Source organism: Urocitellus parryii, chromosome 2, assembly GCF_045843805.1.
Source record: "Urocitellus parryii isolate mUroPar1 chromosome 2, mUroPar1.hap1, whole genome shotgun sequence".
Taxonomy (NCBI): Eukaryota; Metazoa; Chordata; class Mammalia; order Rodentia; family Sciuridae; genus Urocitellus; species Urocitellus parryii.
The window spans coordinates 94,164,643-94,184,589 of record NC_135532.1 but is presented as its reverse complement, the minus strand read 5'-3'; the positions used below and the strand labels follow the sequence as shown (position 1 = coordinate 94,184,589).

Genomic DNA, 19,947 nt, shown 5'->3' with positions numbered 1-19,947 from the left:
AAAACAGAATGGATAGACAAATTGGGGATATCCATACAGAAGAATACTACTCAGCAATGAAAAGATCTGACTGCAATCTATAATTTAAGGAATGCTAGTAGTCAGCAAAATTAAGAATAAAGCCAGGCAGGGTAAAACATGCCTATAATCCCAGTGGCTTAGGAGGCTGAGGCAGGAGAATTATGAGTTTTATTAGCAAAAACCTATCTCAAAAAATAAAAATAAAAAGGACTGGGGATGTAGCTCAATGATAGAGTGTACCTGGGTTCAGTCCCCAGTACTATAAAAATAAATAAGTTCAGAACAAAATGCAAACTTTCTCCAACTAAAATATAATGGAGAAAAATAGTGCACCATGATCAAGTAGGTTCATTCCAGGGATGCAAGGATGGTTCAACATACAGAAATCAACAAATATAATTCATCACATCAATGGACTTAAAGATAAGAATCATATAATTATATCAATTGATGCAGAAAAAGCATTTGACAAAATACAGCACCCTTTCATGTTTAAAACACTAGAGAAACTAGGAATGGTAGGAACATACCTCAACATTGTAAAAGCTATCTATGCTAAACCCAAGACCAAGTCAATCTTTTTTTTTCTTTTTTTTTTTTAAAAGAGAGAGTGGGGGGGGGAGAGAGGGGGAGAGGGAGAGGGAGAGAGAGAGAGAGAGAGAGAGAGAGAGAGAGAGAGAGAGAATTTTTAATATTTATTTTTTAGTTCTCGGCAGACACAACATCTTTGTTGGTATGTGGTGCTGAGGATCGAACCCGGGCCGCACGCATGCCAGGCGAGCGCGCTACCCGCTTGAGCCACATCCCCAGCCCAAGACCAAGTCAATCTAAAGAGAAAAACTGGAAGCATTCCCTCTAAAAACTGGAACAAGACAAGGATGACCTCTTTCACCACTTCTATTCAAAATAGTTCTTGAAACTCTAGCCAGAGCAATTAGACAAAATAAATTAAAGGAATGCAAATAGGAAAAGAAGAACTCAAACTATCATTATTCACTGATGACATTATTCTATACTTAGAAAAACTCCTTGAGAAAACTTCTAGATTTAATAAATGAATTCAGCAAAGTAGCAGGATATAAATTCAGTACACATAAATCAAATACAATTCTATATATCAGTGATTAACCCTCTGAAAGAGAAACTAGGAAAACTACCCCATTCACAATAGCCTCAAAAAAATATAATACTCGGGAACAACTTAACAAAAGAGGAGAAAGACCTCTACAATGAAAACTACAGAACACTAAAGAAAGAAATTAAAGAAGACCTTGAAAGATGGAAAGATCTTCTAGAGGTAGAGTGCTTGCCTAGGATATGTTAGATAGGCAAAATTAATATAGTCAAAATGGCCATACTGGGACTGGGGTTGTGGCTCAGTGGTAGAGCACTTGCCTAGCATATGTGAGGCCCTGGGTTCGATCCTCAGCACCACATACGAAGAAATAAAGTTAAAAATCCATTGGCAACTAAATATATATATATATATATATTTTTTTAATAGCCATACCACCCAAAGTGCTATACAGACTCAGTGCAATTCCAATAAAAATCCCAACAACATTCCTTATAGAAACAGAAAAGGCAATCATGAAATTAATTTGGAAAAATAAGAAACCCAGAATAGCCAAAGCAATCCTTAGTAAGAGTAAAGCAGTAGGCATCACAATACCAGGTCTTAAACTACACTACAAAGCTATAGTAACAAAAAGGGCATGGTATTGGCACCAAAATAGACATATAGACCAATGGTACAGAAAAGAAGACACAAAGGGGCTGGGATTGTGGCTCAGAGGTAGAGCACTCACCTAGCATATGTGAGGCACTGGGTTTGATCTTCAGCCCCCCATAAAAATAAGATAAAGGTATTATGTCCATCTACAACTAAAGAATAAATATATAAAAAAAGAAAATCAGAGACAAACCCAAATAAATACAGTTATCTCATTCTAGACAAAGGAGCCAAAAACATACATTGGAAAAAAATAGCCTCTTCAACAAATGGTGCTGGAAAAACTGGAAATCCATATGCAGCAAAATGAAATTAAACCCCTATCTCTCACCATGCACAAAACTCAACTCAAAGTTGGAATTAGACCAGAGACCCCAAGCCTAACAGAGGGAAAAAGTAGGCCCAAATCTTCATCAAGTCAGATTAGGCCCGACTTCCTTAACAAGACTCCTAAAGCGCAAGAAATAAAATCAACAATTAATAAATGGGATGGATTCAAACTGGAAAGCTTCTCAGCAAAAGAAACGATCAAAGAGGTAATGAGAGAGCCTACATTTTGGGAGCAAATTTTTGCCACACTCACGTCAGAACACTAATCTCCAAGATATATAAAGAACTTAAAAAACTTAACACACACACAAAAAATAACCCAATCAGTAAATGGGCTAAGGAACTGAACCGAGACTTCTCAGAAGAATCTATACGGTTGATCAACAAATATATGAAAAATGTTCAACAACTGTAGCAATTAATAAATGCAAATCAAAACTAGGATTTCATCTCACACCAGTCAGAATACAAACAACAATAAGTGTTGGTGAGGATGTGGAGGAAAAGATACACTCATACATTGCTGGTGGGACTACAAATTACTGCAACCACCTGGAAAGCAGTATGGGGATTCCTTAGAAAACTTGGAATGGAACCACCATTTGACCCAGTTATCCCACTCCTTGGTCTATACCCCAAAGGACTTAAAATCAGCATACTATATTAATGCAGCCACATCAATGATTATACCAGCTCAATTCACAATAGCTAAACTGCAGAATCAGGCTACATGCCCTTCAATAAATAAATCGATAAAAAAACAGTGGTATATATACACAATGGAATATTACTCAGCATTAAAAGAGAATAAAATATTACAGCTGCAGGTAAATGGAAGGAGTTGGAGAATATCATGCTAAGCAAAGCAAGGCAATCCCCAAAAACCAAAGGCCTAATGTTCTCTCTGATAAGTAAATGCTGATCCATAATGGGGAGGTGGAGGGATGGGAAAAACAGAGGAACTCTGGGCAAAGAGGAGGGGGTAGGAAAGACGGTGGAATGAGATGGACATTGTTACGCTAGATACATGTATGACTCCACATATGGTACGACATTACCTTGGGTACAATCAGAGAATGGAAAAGTTGTGCTGTAATTGTGAACTATGAGTCAAAATACATTTTGTTGTCATATATACCTAATTAAAATAAATAAATAAATTTTAAAAATAAATAAATAAAAGTGGAGGAGAAAGATATATATATATATATAGGAGAGATATTAATGCCTGCCATTTGCCAGTCTTAATGCATTCACTCAGAGCCTGAGTGTTCTCCTATTCACAGCCATTTTCTCTGCTAATCCACTTTTGTTCCTAAAATCATGTCCATCTTTCCCTGTCTCTATCCAGAACAAAAGAACACATAAATCAATCTCAAAATAATTACCCTGAGTAAAAGAAGCCAGACTGCCAGCAAGAGAAAGAAAGGAAAAACACACTATGTGATTCCATTTATATAAAAATTCTAGAAAATACAAACTAAACACTAATGACAGAAAGCAGATCCATTAGATTACTGAAACTATTCTTCCTGCGTGCAATTTTTTATAAAAAAAATTTATAAAACTGATCTTTTAACTAAGATCAGAGTTATATAACTCTGGTCTTAGCTAAAACTTGGGATTTCTTATACTTTTTCTGCTTCTAACTAATCAGACAGCATGACTTTTCCTGCAGACAGTTGCTATTTACTGATATGCCCCAAACTCAAGTGAGAGTCTGAAATAGCATCTGTTAGGAAAGAAGCAAATAAGTCTGGCACGGTGGCATATGCCTGTAATCCCAGGAACTTGGGAGGCTGAGGCAGGAGGATCACTAATTTGAGATCAAACTCAGCAACTTAGCAAGGCCCTAAGCATCTTAGTGAGATTCTGACTCAAGATAAAAAATAAAAGGTCTAGAGATGTAACTCAGTGGCTAAAGCACCCCTAAATTCAATCCCCAGTAACAAAAAAAGAAAGAAAAGAAAACCAAGGATTCAGGCATATCTCTAACCCCACCACTGGCCTTACATCCTCAGGTCCCTTTATTATTTTATCCTAAGGTACTCTGCCCTTAGCTTTGCAACTAACTCTACATTCCAGCCACAATGGCCTTTCTAACTTCCTGATTCTTAAACAACCAAATTTATCCCCACTCCAGGGGAGTTACCTTGATTTTTCAAATTGCAAGCAAAGAGAACAAACAGAAGGGGGCCACAGAAAAAGCAAGCTTCCTGCAGGAGAATCAGAAACCCAGGAGTTGAAAAGGAGACTAATTTTCCTAACTCAGTAGTCCAAGATGTAAGGGTTTGGCTGCAGGCCAAAATTTACTGGGAGGCTAGTGTTTTGGGCTATGAAGCAGGTTGACACAGGAGACTGAACATACCATATATTTAACTACAATTCCAGAATCCTAGGACCCTGATATGTAAAACAGACAAGAATAAAATTAAAAAGAACCTCATACTCTTAAAAAAAAAAAAAGTGCCCATCAAGTTAGTCTGTGTCCAGATGTTGGGGTTAATTTAAACCAGGGTCCCTCAAACTTTTCCATGCAGTGTGGGTATGGATCCTTAAAAAAAAAAAAAAAAAAGCCAACAGAAAAATGTCCTCTTCCCTTTGGAAATGTCCAAGTACCATCCAAAGCAATCAAACCTTACTCTAAAATGTATTTTAAAAGATCTTATTTTATCTTAACAATGTATGTGAATTCTGATTTCTATGTCATATTTTTTATTATGAAAGTTTTAAGTCTCTTACTAGTTAAAGAACTAAACCCTCCAATCTGACACTTCATCAATCTTCTGGTAAAAAACTGAGGAACTAAGTTTGCAAATAAAACCCTTTAGCAATAATTCTTAGAATAAACAATATGAATTTTTGTTTGTTTGCTTTAGGTTTTTTTAGGGGGGGTGGGTAGGGTAAATACTAGGGATTAAACCTAGGGGCACTTTATCACTGAGACACATTCCTTACCATTTTCATTTGTTTTGAGACAGGGTCTCACTAAGTTCCTTAGGGCCTCACTAAGTTGCTGAGGCTGACTTGGAGCCTTTGATCCTCCTCTGCCTCAGCCTCCCGAGTCACTGGGATTACAGGTGTGTGCCACCACATAATTTCTTTAAGTCTGTAGTTTCTAGTTTGTGCTTTGGTCTGTTGTCCAGTCATTTTTTTTTTTTTTAAGAGAGAGAGAGAGAGAGAGAGAGAGAGAGAGAGAGAGAGAGAGAGAAATTTTTTTTATATTTATTTTTTAGTTTTCGGCGGACACAACATCTTTCTTTGTATGTAGTGCTGAGGATCGAACCCGGGCCACACGCATGCCAGGCAAGCGTGCTACCGCTTGAGCCACATCCCCAGCCCCAGTAAAATTTCTTTAGAAAAAGCCTACTCTTGTCTTATCTGAAGCAGTATTTCCACAACATGGACCAAAGAGCTTTGATGAGCAGAGTATTCTCAGAAGAAAATTGTGATAGCGGCTTTAGATCCTGTCAGAGAATAGAGAAAGGTCAGAGTACAGGCATAGGTAACCAACTAAAAGCACTGGAGGAAAAGAATAGAAGCATCTGTTTTTTCTTGCAAGAATAAGGATACCCTAAATATAATGACAATGGTAGAAAGAAAAGGAATCTCATTATTCAGTACGATTTATCATATATACCTGGAAAACAAATGAAATTTTGGAGTGATGAAAGAAGAAACTGGATCCATAAATACAGATGAATGTTAATAAGAAATATTATGAAGGCCATATTATGCACATATTAGGGCTGGTGATATAGCTCAGTGATAGAGGACTTGTCTAGTATGCATGAGGCCCTGGGTTCAATCTCCAGCACCACAAAAAAAAAAAAAGTGAACATATTAAATTCTAAGAGTTTCCCCTGCCCCTCAACTTTTAGTGCATATTAAACCCCGGGTTTCCTCTTGCCATTATCCTCCCATGTCTTTGTATGTCAGGGAGATAAGATACTACTTTGGAGAAATGATGTTAGGATTTTTATACAGACTGACAGAACCTTAGAAATATACCTCCTCATCTAAAAACTCTATCACCTAAAATTACCAGAGCCATCAAGGAAGAGTCTATTGCAGTCTTAAGAGTATAGTAACATCAAGGAACCAGCAAAACACACCAAAAAAAAAAAAAAAAAAATAGCCAGGTGCAGTGGCACATACCCATAATCCCAGCAACGCAGGAGTCTGAGGCAATAGGATTGAAAAGTTGAGGCCAGTCTCAGCAATTTAGCAAGGCCGTAAGCAACTTAGTAAGACCATATCTCAAAGTAAAAACTAAAAAATAAAAAGGGCTGGATATGCAGCACAATGGTAAGTGACCCTGGGTTCAATCCCCAGTTAAAAAACAAAAAAAAAATTAAGAATAATAAGACACACATAAAAAATCCCTAGCAAAGTCCTGAAAACATACAACACTACCTGTGCATACATAAGCCATACCATATTTTCACTGGATCGTACACTAAACAGCATCCAGAAACAAACTTTTTCTTTTCTGTTTTTTTGGGGGGGGCGGAAAAAATTGAATTATCCCAGGAGTTTCCTTCATCTAAACAGTTCATGGTACTTTATCTGGGGAAAGAGATTGGCCCTGAAATGAGCTAGAAGAAAATACTGAAGAAAAGCCATTGCATAAGGAAAGCTAGTACCCAGAGGCAAAAATAGAAGTTCAAAACCTGATGCTAATCAGACATAACTTTCCTATTTTCATGTATGAATACACGACCAGTGAAACTCCATATCATGTACCACCACAAAAATGGGATCCTAATTAGAGTAAGTTATACTCCATGTACGTGTAATATGTCAAAATGCACTCTACTATCATGTATATCTAAAAAGAACAAATTTTTTTAAAGTGGGGGGGGAACCTGATGCTGACACCCACCTCTCCCCACCATTTCAAAAGAGGAAACCCCACAGCACAGACATCAGGAGGAATAAAAAAGAAGGGAATGAATTCTGTGGTACCCTACCATTGAACAATATTCCCCCAAACCTTGATATTTTTTGAGACGAGGGCTTTTTAAATTTTGCCAGGCTAGCCTCAAATTTGCGATCCTCCTTCCTCAGTCTCCTGTGTAGCTGGGATTACAAATTGGTACTACCATAAGTACAACAGATGCTAGAGAATGATGAACTATCATTTCTCTAAATGACAAGCTAAATCCAAAATGCCTCACAATATGCCATAAGTCCCATGACATGCTATAAACAAAAAGCACTCTCATTTCCTCACTTTTGAGTTGCTCTGAAGGTAACGTCGTGGTGCTATTCTCCAATAGCCAAAACCTCCATGACTATTATTATAGCCAGTTAGACAAATATTCCACAAGTCGGTGTCAAAGTTCAATATCAAGGGACAGACAACATCCTCACTTACTGCAAGCAAAGCCAAAAGTATTTAGAACCCACCACACACACTTCCTATACTGGTATTCCCACATTTATAGAGGTCTCATCATCCTCCCAGGCTTTACCTATCCCCACTTCAACCTGCCCTATACATCCAGTGAGTGACTAGGTCCTATGTATTTCAGTGCAACAGGTATAACCATTTACTCCTCTTGTCCAGATCAACTAACCCAAAAGGAATAAATCTTCATTACCCTTTCCCACAGATTTCTACCACAGACCTATTGGTCTTCCCTGTTTACAGGTCATGTCTTTGGAAACTACTAGAGTAACATTTCTAAAATCAAAGGTCAGATGAAAATCAAAGGTCAAATGAATGCTCCTCAGTAAAAAATTTCCATTAATTCTGTGCTGCCTCTAAAACAAATTCTTAACTTCATAGTGTAACCACAAGCCATCTCTCCAGTCTCACTCTGGTCATCCCCCTAATATATCCAGTACTATATTAAAGACAGTTCATCATTCTCTAGCATCTATCATACTTATGGTAGTACTGATTTGTAATCCCAGCTACACAGGAGACTGAGGAAGGAGGATCCCAAATTTGAGGCTAGACTGGCAAAACTTAAAAAGCCCCCATCTCAAAATAAAAAATATCAATGTTTGGGGGAATATTGTTAAATGGTAAAGTACTCCCGAATTCAATCCCTAGTACTGCACAAAAATTTAAAAACACCGCTTTGAAGACCAAAAGCTCAGCTTTGCTACTTTCTTGCTAACTTATATTGAGTAAGCCAATCTCCTTTCTGAAACTCAGTTTCCTCATCTGTAAAATGTATATTCCTCACCTTTCAGACAAGACTGTCAGAACTATTTAGTAAAATAAAGAATGTCTAAATGCAGTAAAGGGAAATTAATTGTTTTAAGTACTCATATTAGAAAAAGAAATTTGAAAATTAACAATCTATGCATATGCTTAAGAGTTTGAAAGTCAAAATAAGCCCAAAAAATGTAGACAGAAAATTATAAAGTAGAAATTACAAAGAAAATAAACACAACAGTGGATATTACAAAAGCCAAAAGACAGTTCTTTGAAAGGAATAATATTGTTTAGATGTTTATGTAAACTATGACAAATATATATATATATATATATATATATATATATATATATATATATGAAAGCTATTGTTATCCAACAGAGATGAAACTTCAAATAAAATGGGTTGAAGTAACAGTTTTCATTTTGAAAGGGTTTCTCACATCTTAGTACCCATTGATATTTGAGCCAGATAATTGTTGGAGTAGGTATTGAGGCTTTCTTATGTGTTGCAGGATGTTTAGCAGTGTCCCTGGTCTCTACCCATAAGACACCAGTAGCATCCCCTCCTCACCCCCCAGGAATCATGACGAGCAAAATGTCTTTACCAAATATTGTAAACCATCTTCTGAAGGCAAAAATCATCCCAAGTGGAAAACAAAATGGCCACATTATACTCTATCAGCTAAGACCAGATTTTCAAAGCCATTCATAAATTTCTCTTTTCTTTTTTTTTTTTTTTTCCTGTGTGTGGTACCAGGAATTGAATTCAGGGTCACTGTCCCACTGAACTACATTCCCAGCCCTTTTTATTTTTTATTTAGAGATAGTATCTCACTAAACTGCCCAGCCTAGCCTAGAACTTAAAATCCTCCTGCCTCAACTTCCTAAATCACAGGGATTACAAGCATGTTTAACCATACCCAGCCCTATTTTTAGAACAGTTGACTGCTTTGTCCATTAGGACTGGGGGATGATAACAAGCCAAGGAAGGAAGGACAAGACAGGTGTTTAAGCAAAATTGTACAGACAGTATCTAATGAAATTTTTTTATCATTCTGGACTTCATAAGTGATAGAAATAAATCATATCAGTGTTTTAAGATTATTTAATCCTGGGGCTGGGATGTGGCTCAAGCGGTAGCGCGCTTGCCTGGCATGCGTGTGGCCCGGGTTCGATCCTCAGCACCACATACAAACAAAGATGTTGTGTCTGCCAAAAAATAAAATATTAAAATTCTCTCTCTCTCTCTCTCTCTCTCTCTCTCTCTCTCTCTTAAAAAAAAAGATTATTTAATCCAAGAATAGAATAAATATTCTTTTCTTTAAAAACCCTAATTGCAGGGTAGGGGTGTAATTCAATGGTAGGTACAGCACCTATCTATCATTTGCCAAGGACTTGTGTTTGATTCCCAGCAATGCAAACAACAAAACCCCAGTTGCATAGCTCTACTATTCTGAGACAAATCACTATTAAATTCTTGCTAAACTTCTAAATAAATAATAGTAAAGTCTTCAGAGAGAGAGGATTTTAATCTTTTCTTTTTCGGCGGGCACAACATCTTTGTTTGTATATGGTGCTGAGGATCAAACCCTGGCGGCACGCATGCTAGGTGACCGCGCTACCGCTTGAGCCACATCTCCAGCCCCTAACTTCCCATTCTAGAGGTTGTACATGATACAGAGTTACATTGTATATTCACATATGAACATAAGAAAGTTATGTCCAATTCATTATACCACGTTTCCTATTCCCATCCCCCCACTTTTCCCTTCATTCCCATTTGTCTAATCCAATGAACTTCTACTCTTCCCTCTCTTTTTGTGTGTTAACACCAACATATCAGAGAGAACATTCAGCATTTGGTTGTTTGGGATTGGCTTATTTCACTAAGCATAATATTCGCCAGTTCCACCCTCTTATTGGCAAATGTCATAATTTCATACTTCTTTATGTCTAAATAATATTCTATTATTCTAATGTGGTATATATATATATATATATATATATATATATCACATATCACATTTTAAAAGCATATAATTTTTTAACAGAATCATCTCTTGGTATCTTCAGGGGATTGGTTCTAGGACCCTCTACAAATACGAAAATCCACAGATGCTAAAGCTCTTATATAGAATGTCAGAGTATTTGCATATAACCTATGCACATCCTCCGATATACTTTAAATCATCTCTGGCAAGGAATGGTGGCAGCACACCTATAATCCCAGTGAGTCAGGAGGCTGAGGTAGTAGGATTGCAAATTTAAGGCCAGCTTTAGCAATTTAACAAGACCTAGTCTCAAAAATAAAATTTAAAAAGGCTGGGGGACTGGGGATATAGCTCAGTTGGTAGAGCTCTTGCTTCATATGCACAAGGTTCAATCCCCAGCACCACAAAAAAAATTTTAAAATTTAAAAAAGGCTGGGGATATAGCTTAGTGATGGAACACCCCTGAGCTCAATTCCCAGTACTGTAAATTATAAAATAAGGATTTTTTATAATTTCTAATACAATGTAAATGCTGCACAAATAGTTGTTATATTGTATTATTTAGAGAATAATGACAAGAAAAAGTTTCTGTATATCCAGCACAGACACTTTTTCCCAAAAAATATTTCTAATCCACAGCTGATTGAATCCTCAGATATAGAACCCATGGATACCCACTGTTATTAAGCTTTTGGCAAGAAGATTCCAAGAAGCCAAGAGGGAGGAGACTCTATTTATATCCATCATACTCACTAGCAGCACCAAAAATCTGATCTGAACTTTACAGGAGTCCTAGGGCTATCTAAAATATAATTCTCAGAAGCTAAATGATAAAAAGCAAAAAACTGATTCAGACACCTGGGGACTCTTAACACCAGAAAAATGAAAGCCAAAGAAGATGATGCACTATCACATCATCACTGTCTTCCACTATTTCTACTCCTGCCTTATAAAACAAACAACAGAATCACTTCAGGGGAGACTCCAACTGAATAAGCTAGTAATAGAGAAACTGCTGCCATCAGGGCCAAATAAAACTGAAATGGCCATTTCCCTATTAGAAGTAAGATGGAAACAGAGCAGATATTTGGACAGTATAACATACATGACAGTATAAAGAAATTTAATTTGAGCCATATAGAAGCTGTTAGAATGGTTGAATAAAAAATGATGATAGTAACATCAGCAAAGAGAATGGATTGCTGCTCATCTTCCTGGAATCTGAAGAATGGAGCACATTTTCCTATGTTCCTTCAGATTCAAGTGATGATGATCTAATGCAATGTTTAGTTCCACAGCGGGTGGGTCTATTATGAACAGACAAAATCTCTATTCCTCAATTAGTATTATGAATAACTAAATCCTATATCATGAAAGGCCAGAATTCATTGAAAAGCCATGTAACTGCCCAAATAAGCTAATATTTGATGAAAAGAAAAGGTTCAGCTGGGCACAGTAGTGCCCACCTGTAATCCCAGGGGCTTGGGAGGCTAAGGCAGGAAGATCAAGAGTTCAAAGCTAGCCTTAGCAACTTATCGAGGCCCTAAGCAACTCAGTGAGGCCCTGTCTCTAAATAAAATACCAAAAAGAACTGGGGATATGACTCAGTGATTAAGGACCCCTGGGTTCAATCCCTGGTACAAACAAAAAGAAAAGAAAAAGCTCCATGACACTTTAAGAAATGGGGGGAAAGTGGGAAGGGCTAAGCAAACCAAATAAGAGGAACTTAAAGGAAGCCTACCAGCTATGATGATGCAGTCCCCTCCCAAGCAAGAGCAGTTGACAGTCACTAGAAGTGGCCAGGAGGCAGAGCTGTACTATAGAAAATGAAGTCAGCTTCCAGGGGTATGAGCCTAAGAATCTCTCTCCAGACAATACAATCAGATACACATAAGCAGAACTGTGAGTGTGATTTCAGAAAACCCCCAAGACTACTCACAGTCAACCCTTCACCTACTTGAAGGGTCCTTACCCCCAGTCTGCAAAGCATCACCACAGAAACTCTGCCATTGCTCCACCATGACTTGGGCAAATGCACCTTACCTTTCAATCTCTGGACCTGAGCTCTACAGTTGTGAAAGATGAGTTAAACACTAAAAGTTTTTCTAGTACTAAAACAATGCTTATGTGGAAGACAAGAATCCAGTTTCTGAGATTCAGCATTAAGAATTCACATTTGCTAAGTTCTCAGTCTATGTCTTCTCATATGGATGACCTAATACTAAGCTCCCACAAGCAAAAATTTCCTTTACTACTCACCATCCAGCAGGTCTTCCTCATCATCCCTGTCATGCTCCTCCACTGCCACCTCCTCCTCCTCCTCCTCCTCTTCCTCATCCTCCAGCTCCACGTCCGGGTCCAGGTCTGGATCGCTCCCTGAGGCGGATTCGTCTGACATGGCTCCCAGTGGTACTCAGTGTGCATTACCAACTCATGGTCCACTGCAGGGGTCCTTGGAGATGACAAGAAGAATCAGAATCACCAAGGTTTCACTTAGCAGCACAAATCTTTCAAAGAAAACTATACTTAAGATGAATTCCCTAGGGTTTTTCTAAGCAGTAAAGCAAGCTAACCATATCCAATTTCAACCTTCTCTATGATTGTACTACCCAAGACATGTTTTGGCAGCTCTGCCAGCTCAAACTTCTCATGGCTACTTTGACAAGAAATTATCTTAGGGCTGGGGATGTGGCTCAAGCGGTAGCGAGCTCGCCTGGCATGCGTGAGGCCCGGGTTCGATCCTCAGCACCACATACAAACAAAGATGTTGTGTCCACCAAGAACTAAAAAAAAATAAATAAATATTAAAAATTCTCTCTCTCTCTTCTCTAAAAAAAAAAAAAGAAAATATCTTAAAGTAATAACAACAAAAACAAAAGCGTATACCTCAGAATTTTCATTTATGCTAAGTGCCTATAATTCCAACAACTCAGGAAGCTGAAGCAGGAGGATCACAAGTTTAAGGCCAGCCTTGGCAACTTAGACCCTACCTGTTATGGTTTAGGAATAAGCCCCCTCTCCCTGAAAAAAACTCAGGTGTAAGATAATGCAAGAATGCTTAGACCTGAAATGATTTCAATTATTTAAAACTATAACCTAATCAGTAAATTGATCCAGTGATGCGGATTAACTGGGAAGTAACTATAGGTAGATAGGGTGTAGCTACAGGAAGTAGGTCACTGGAGGCTTGCCTTAGGGTTTATATTTTGTCTTGGTGGAAGAACTCTCTCTCTCTCTGCTTCCTGTTTGCCAGGTTCTGAGCTGCTTCCCTCTGCCACATCCTTCTGCCATGATGTCAAGCCTCACTTTGGACTCAGAGCTATGGTATGGAGTCAGCTGACTGTAGACTGAACTTCTGAAATCTTTTCCTCCTCTAAGTTGTTCTCTTCAGGTCTTTGGTCACAGCAACAGGAAGTTGACTAGAACACTCTCAAAATAAAAAGGGCTGCAGATATATAGCTCCGTGGTAGAGTATCTCTGGATTCAATCCCCAGTATCAAAAAAAAAAAAAAAAAGCTGAGGGATTCCATTTGTTCATTTCTTACTGCATCACCCATTTCCTGTGCACCAAAGCCCTGAACCCATATAATCTACTTATGTACATATATGTATTTATAATCAAAAGCACTATTCTAGTCACAGTAGGAAGAACAAAAGCATGTAAAGAATGTGAAGGACTGGTGTATACCAGGAGGAGCTGCTTTTTTTATACAGGGTTAGCTGAGAAGTTCTTACTAAGCAGAGGCCAGAAGGAAGCAAGGGAGCCATAGAGACATATGGAAGCATATGATCCATACACCATGAGCAACAAGGGCTGAACCCTGGAGGGAGGCTGACTTGGAACACTCAGGAAAGAAGGAATAGGTCAGGTCTGGATAAGGGCAGGGTCTGGCATTAAGCACTACAAAGAGGGGAGCTCATTGTCCAATTACCCGAAAGAAAGGCTTCCAGTGAGCAGCTAGCACTTCACCACATTATCACTTTTCCCAGACATGTAGAGAACCTCAGATGTGGACCCCTGTACATTTGTTGTTCTCTGGTTCTTCCCTACTTCTTAGCCCAGTTCCAGTTCCATTTCTTCCAAGAAGCCTTTGTAAAGTGCCCTAGATTTCTGGTATTATATGCCCTCTTCTGAACCCCATTAGCCAGGCCATCCCACATTATTAATCTTCAATGAAGGATTCATGTGGGCTACTTGGCAATATGGTGTACTTTCTTTGTTCTTACCTCCTGACCCAACAGTAAACCTCTAAGGGGAGTGATTTAAATGGGAATTGTGGGTTTGTATTCTACAGCTAGAAGTTTGTAGTATATCCAGGTTATTCTCCCTCATTTACCAACCTGCTATACTCTGTTTACAACGTATCAAAAATTGTGTATGTGTATCTACTTCCCTCCTTCCCTATCCCCTTTCTCATCACTTTACTGTTAGCTGATTAGCTGTAATGATCTTTTTTTCTTTCTTTCTTTTTTTTTTTTTTTTTTGGTATTGGGGATAGAATACCAGGGACACTTTACCTCTAAGCTATACCCCTAGCGACTTTTATTTTTTATTTTGAGACAGGGTCTAGCTAAGTTGCTGAGGCTGAGAACTTGCAATCCTCCTGCCTCAGTCTCCCAAGTCCCTGAGATCACAAGTGTGCAGCCACTGCAAATAGCTTAAGGTCATGTTTTTTCTGGGGTAGGAAGGGGACAAGGTAAAGAGATGTCTAGGTGGACAGTTCTATGTAAATATAAATAAAAATGTTAACTTATGTAGTCACTGATTCTTTCAATTTTTCTGTATATTTCCAAGTTTTCATAATAAAAGATAGGGAGAGGACAAGGTAAATAATCTTTCACAAGACAAACTGCTGCAGACAACCACATAAAAAAATCAGGTCACCCTCAAATGACTCCCATCTCCCAAAATAAAAACTTAAGCACAAGTCTCTAATTATTAAACACAAAACTTGTTCCAGACTGAAATTTCTTATTAAGGTTCAGAGTAATTTGCAATTTGAAACAGAACTTCTATCTTCTGGAGAGGGGGTGGGGAGAAGGAGGAGGACGAAGAGGAGGGAGGGGGAGGGGAAACAACAGAAGTTTCTGGGGTTATGAACCTAGCTGAGATCTCTCCAAGACAATGCTGTCTTCCTTTAGGATTTTGGAAAAACAGAACTTAAGTTTAGGACTGCTCAGAGTTAAAAATAACAGAAATTAAAATTGTGTGCATTTCTAGATGGGTCATGTACTTTGCCTCTCAAGACAACTAAAGCAAAGAACAGCTGAGCAGTGAGTTGGTAATAAATTTAAAATTTTTCCATTTATAACTCACATCTAAAAACTTCCGCAAAGAGTATTAAGGGGCAGGGAAAAAAAGTGATCCACAAATACAAAATAGTGTAACATACTGAGCTGTCCTCCACTTAATGACCAGGCAAATACCTGTAGGAATGACTATACTGTGCCTTTTCTTTTATTTAGTAAGTTTCAAAAGGAAATAATAGAGAGCCCAGCAAGGTATCACAGAGACTCCAGGGGGCTGATTCCAAATTCAAGGCCAGCCTTGGCTACTTAGTGAGGCCCTAAGCAACTTAGAAAGACCATGTCTCAAAATTTGAAGATGAAAAGGGCTACAGATGTAGCTCAGTGGTAGAGCACCCAGGGTTCAATCCCCAATACAAAGGAAAAAGGGGTAGGGAGCAATTTAAAAAAAAAAAAAAAAATCAGCAACTTTGGGATTGCTGGCGTGTGCTACCTTGCTGGGCTCTTTATTATTTCCTTCTGAAACTTACTAAATAAAAGAAAAGGCACAGGATATTTGGAAGTGAAATTGACTTCTCCACAGCCACAGTAAAATATCTGAATATTCATATATCCTCTGGATATTAATGTTCATAATCTGCATTACCCCTATTTCATTCCATACTGCTTGAGAAACGCAGTAGGTGTTTTCCTTACAGTATGCTTGGCTGATTATGAAGTGGTTTTTAAAGAATAATTAATTATCAGGTACCTTTAAGTAATCTGAAGGCCTGTCATTCTAGAAAAGAAATTGTGTGGTGGTAGAATGACAATCATTTTGAGGTAAAAACTAATAAGGACCAGCCTTCCATGTAACCCCAGTTAACTAACTGCTTTAAAGCTCCTGAAAGAAGCAAACATCAATTAAACATCCAATAACCACACATACTATTACAATGTAAGAGATATGGGTCCAGTCCCCTACTCAAAACATTTCAAAGCAGTAGACACTTTAAAATAGAACCCAATGGGAATGAGGTTTCATAACAGGTACCAGAATACAGTTACATAGGAGGAGTAAGTTCTAATATTCTACCAGTAGGTGACCACAGTTAACAACAATTTATTAAAGAATTGGAAGAAAGGATTTCAAAGGCTCCAAATGCAAAGAAATTATAAATGTTTAAGGATAGGGAAATACTAATTACCCTAATATAATCACTATACCTTGTACACATGTGCCAAATTATCATAAATATGTGCAATTATTATGTCAAATTAAAAAATAAAAAACACAAAAATAGTACCCAGACCATTATCATATGCTCATAACAGAGAAGAGATTAAAAAGCAAAGAATTTCTTCAATCCTATTAAATTTGGTTTTTCTCTTCCCCTTCCTTCCACAAGCCATTAAATTTCTTTACAGAGAAAACAAAGTGAACTCTCTTCTCAGCTCTTCAGAATCATACCAACTCTCTAAAGGATAGGTTTTGCTATTACTATCTTCAAAAAGGCAACAAAGAGAACATGACAAAGGAAAATCTGGTCTTATCGGGTAGCAGAGTTGATTACATTCTGTCTCTAAGGGACTTAACCTGCACACAGACATCTGGATGTGGAACCCAGGCTTTCAGAACACAGGGAAGGCAGCCCTGATTCAATAATTAGCTCTTCATTATGTTAAGTGAAATAAGCCAAACTCAGAAAGTCAAGGGTCATATGTTATCTCTCACATGTGGAAATAGAAAGAATAAAGGAAAAGGAGGCAGGTGGTTTACCATGAAAAACTAAGATCAGTGGAGTAGAGGAAAGGGGACCAGGGGTACAGAGGAGGATAAGAAAAGGGAAAATACTGGAGAATAATACTGACCAAATTATATTGTTACATAATGTGCATGTATGAATATGTAACAATGGATCCCATAATATAATTGTATTATATATAATTATAGTACACCAATAAAAATATTAATAAACAAGAACACAGTTTTCAGTATATATGAAGGGGAAGTTGATAAGGAAGAAAAACACATCACCCATTTGTTCCTCATTCCACATGAAATACAGCCTGAATCTGCAGTGCAGAGGGTCTCTGCCTCTAGAATACAGAGAAACTAAGAGAGTGATTATGTGTATGTGTACCTTAATGAAGACCTGTGTTCTCATAAAGCAAATTCTGGGAATCAAATTCTATTTTAATGAAACTGGAGAACTAGCTATTTAAAGGAACTCTAAAAGACAACCACTATGAAAAGCAAACATTCAACCCCTAAGCATGTTAATAAGCCTACAGTTTAATATATTGGATTTGCTAACAAGAGGCTATAATTAACAAGAAACCCACAGCTAAATCCCAGCTCATTCCCTCACAGCAATCTAGAGAGTAAAAGAAAAGGTTGTTCTACCCTGCTAAATTCAAAGACAAGGACACCTGACTATAAAGTGGTGCCTGGCCAAGAATCAGAAGAATTATTCATGCCTGCACAGTCCTTAGAGACACTGGGATGGGGGTTGGGGAGGACATAGGAAGAACCCACCCTCACACACATACACACACCTTCTTTATTCTCAAATAGATCATGTTTGAAGAGTCCACCTTGAAATCAGAGGGCTACAGGTGCACACACATTGCCTCATTACTATGGGGCAGCCCATGAAATTTCAAAGATACCCTCATGGTCTCCTGTAGCATCATGATCCAATCTTTCAACTCCATGTCCTCATTAATTTTGGTGACCTTGAATCATATTAAATTTCCTCAAATGATCTCCAACAATTCTACAGTGCATGCAACTGACTTTTTTTGTTTGTTTGTTTGTTTGTATTAAAGGTATAAATAAAAAAACCTGGGACTGGGGTTGTAACCCAGTAGCAGAGAATTTGTCCAGCACATGTGAAGTACTGGATTCAATCCTTAGCACCACATAAAAATAAAATAAGGCATTCTGTCCACATACAACTACAAAAAAAATTAAGAATAAAAATAAATACAAAAACCTGGATTTAAGCTAATTAACAAGAGGGGCGATTTTTTTTTTTTTTTTTTTTTTTTGGCCACAGGGAACCCAAGGGTGCTTAATCACTGAGCCACATCCCCAGCCCTTTTTGTTTTTTATTTTGAGACAGGGTCTTACTAGGTTGCTCTACATTCTAACTAAACTGCTGAGGCTGGCTTTGAACCTGGGATCCTCCTGCCTCAGCCTCTGGGATTACAGGCCTGCACCACCACACTCAACGGAATAAAATCTTTTAAGACACTTTCATTCCAAAGCTTTGGGCAATTGGGCTGAGAATGTAACCTAAAGGTAGAACATTTGCCTCACTCACCTAAGGCCGTGGATTCAATCCCCAGCACTCGAAAAAAAAAAAAAAATACTAATAATAATAACCAAAGCTTTGGGCAATACCCTTTCAAATAAACCCAGTCAAATAATTTGTATAATTTCAAGACATGTCAGTCCACATTGTAGTACTAAGTTACCATAGAATTCTTCCGGTCTGCTGAGAAATTCACTGTGGGTCAATAAAATTATTTCAAAACCCCTTTTCCTGTGCAAGACAAAGACCTGTCCTAATCACACCAATGTGTACTTCAAATCTCCATGGCTGGCAAGGTGATGCATGCCTGTAATTACAGCAGCTCAAGAGGGGGAGGCAGAAGGATCACAAGTTTAAAGCCAGCCTAAACAACTTAGCAAGGCCCTAAACAACAGAGCAATACCTTGTCTCAAACTAAGAAAGGGGCAGCCACAAAGTCAAAATCATCCCCAGCTCTCATCAATGTTTTTGTTTTTTTTGTTTTTGTTTTGTTTTGTTTTGTTTTTGGTACCAGGGATTCTGAGGGGCACTCAACCACTGAGCCACATCCCCAGCCCTATTTTGTATTTTATTTAGAGACAGAGTCTCACGAGTTGCTTAGCACGTTGCTTTGCTGAGGATGGCTTTGAACTCGAGATCCTCCTGCCTCAGCCTCCCAAGCCACATAAGCATGGGCCATCATACCCGGCTCATTAATGGATTTCTATGTAACAAAACACAAAAAGTTCCTTTCTTTCTTTAATTTTTAATATTTATTTTTCAGTTTTCTTTCTTTAATTTTTAATATTTATTTTTCAGTTTTCAACGTACACAACATCTTTGTTTGTATGTGGTGCTGAGGATTAAACCCAGGCCTCACGCATGCCAGGCGAGCGCACTACCACTTGAGCCACATCCCCAGCCCACAAAAAGTTCCTTGATAGGCCTTTAAATCCACATTGTAATTAACTTTTAAGAAACTCTTCTCAAGAGTTTTGATATAGTGGGGCTGGGGTTGTAGCTCAATGATACTTGTAGCTACTTGCCTGGCATGTGCAAGGCACTGGGTTCCATCCTCAGCACCACATAAAAATAAATAAATAAAATAAAGGCATTGTGGGCTGGGGATGTGGCTCAGTGGTAGAGCACTCACCTCACATGTGTGAAGCACTG

General features: G+C 38.1%; 1 protein-coding gene across 1 annotated transcript in view; it reads right to left on the bottom strand.

The window, feature by feature from the left end:
• The window catches only part of Rad54l2 (RAD54 like 2), a 119,089-nt gene that overhangs the window by 54,932 nt on the left and 44,210 nt on the right, over positions 1-19,947 (bottom strand). The window contains exon 2 of the mRNA XM_026384019.2: positions 12,509-12,701. Within this exon, the coding sequence (XP_026239804.2) occupies positions 12,509-12,647 (139 nt within the window). The 5' untranslated portion in view covers positions 12,648-12,701. The remainder of the gene's footprint in view (positions 1-12,508; positions 12,702-19,947) is intronic.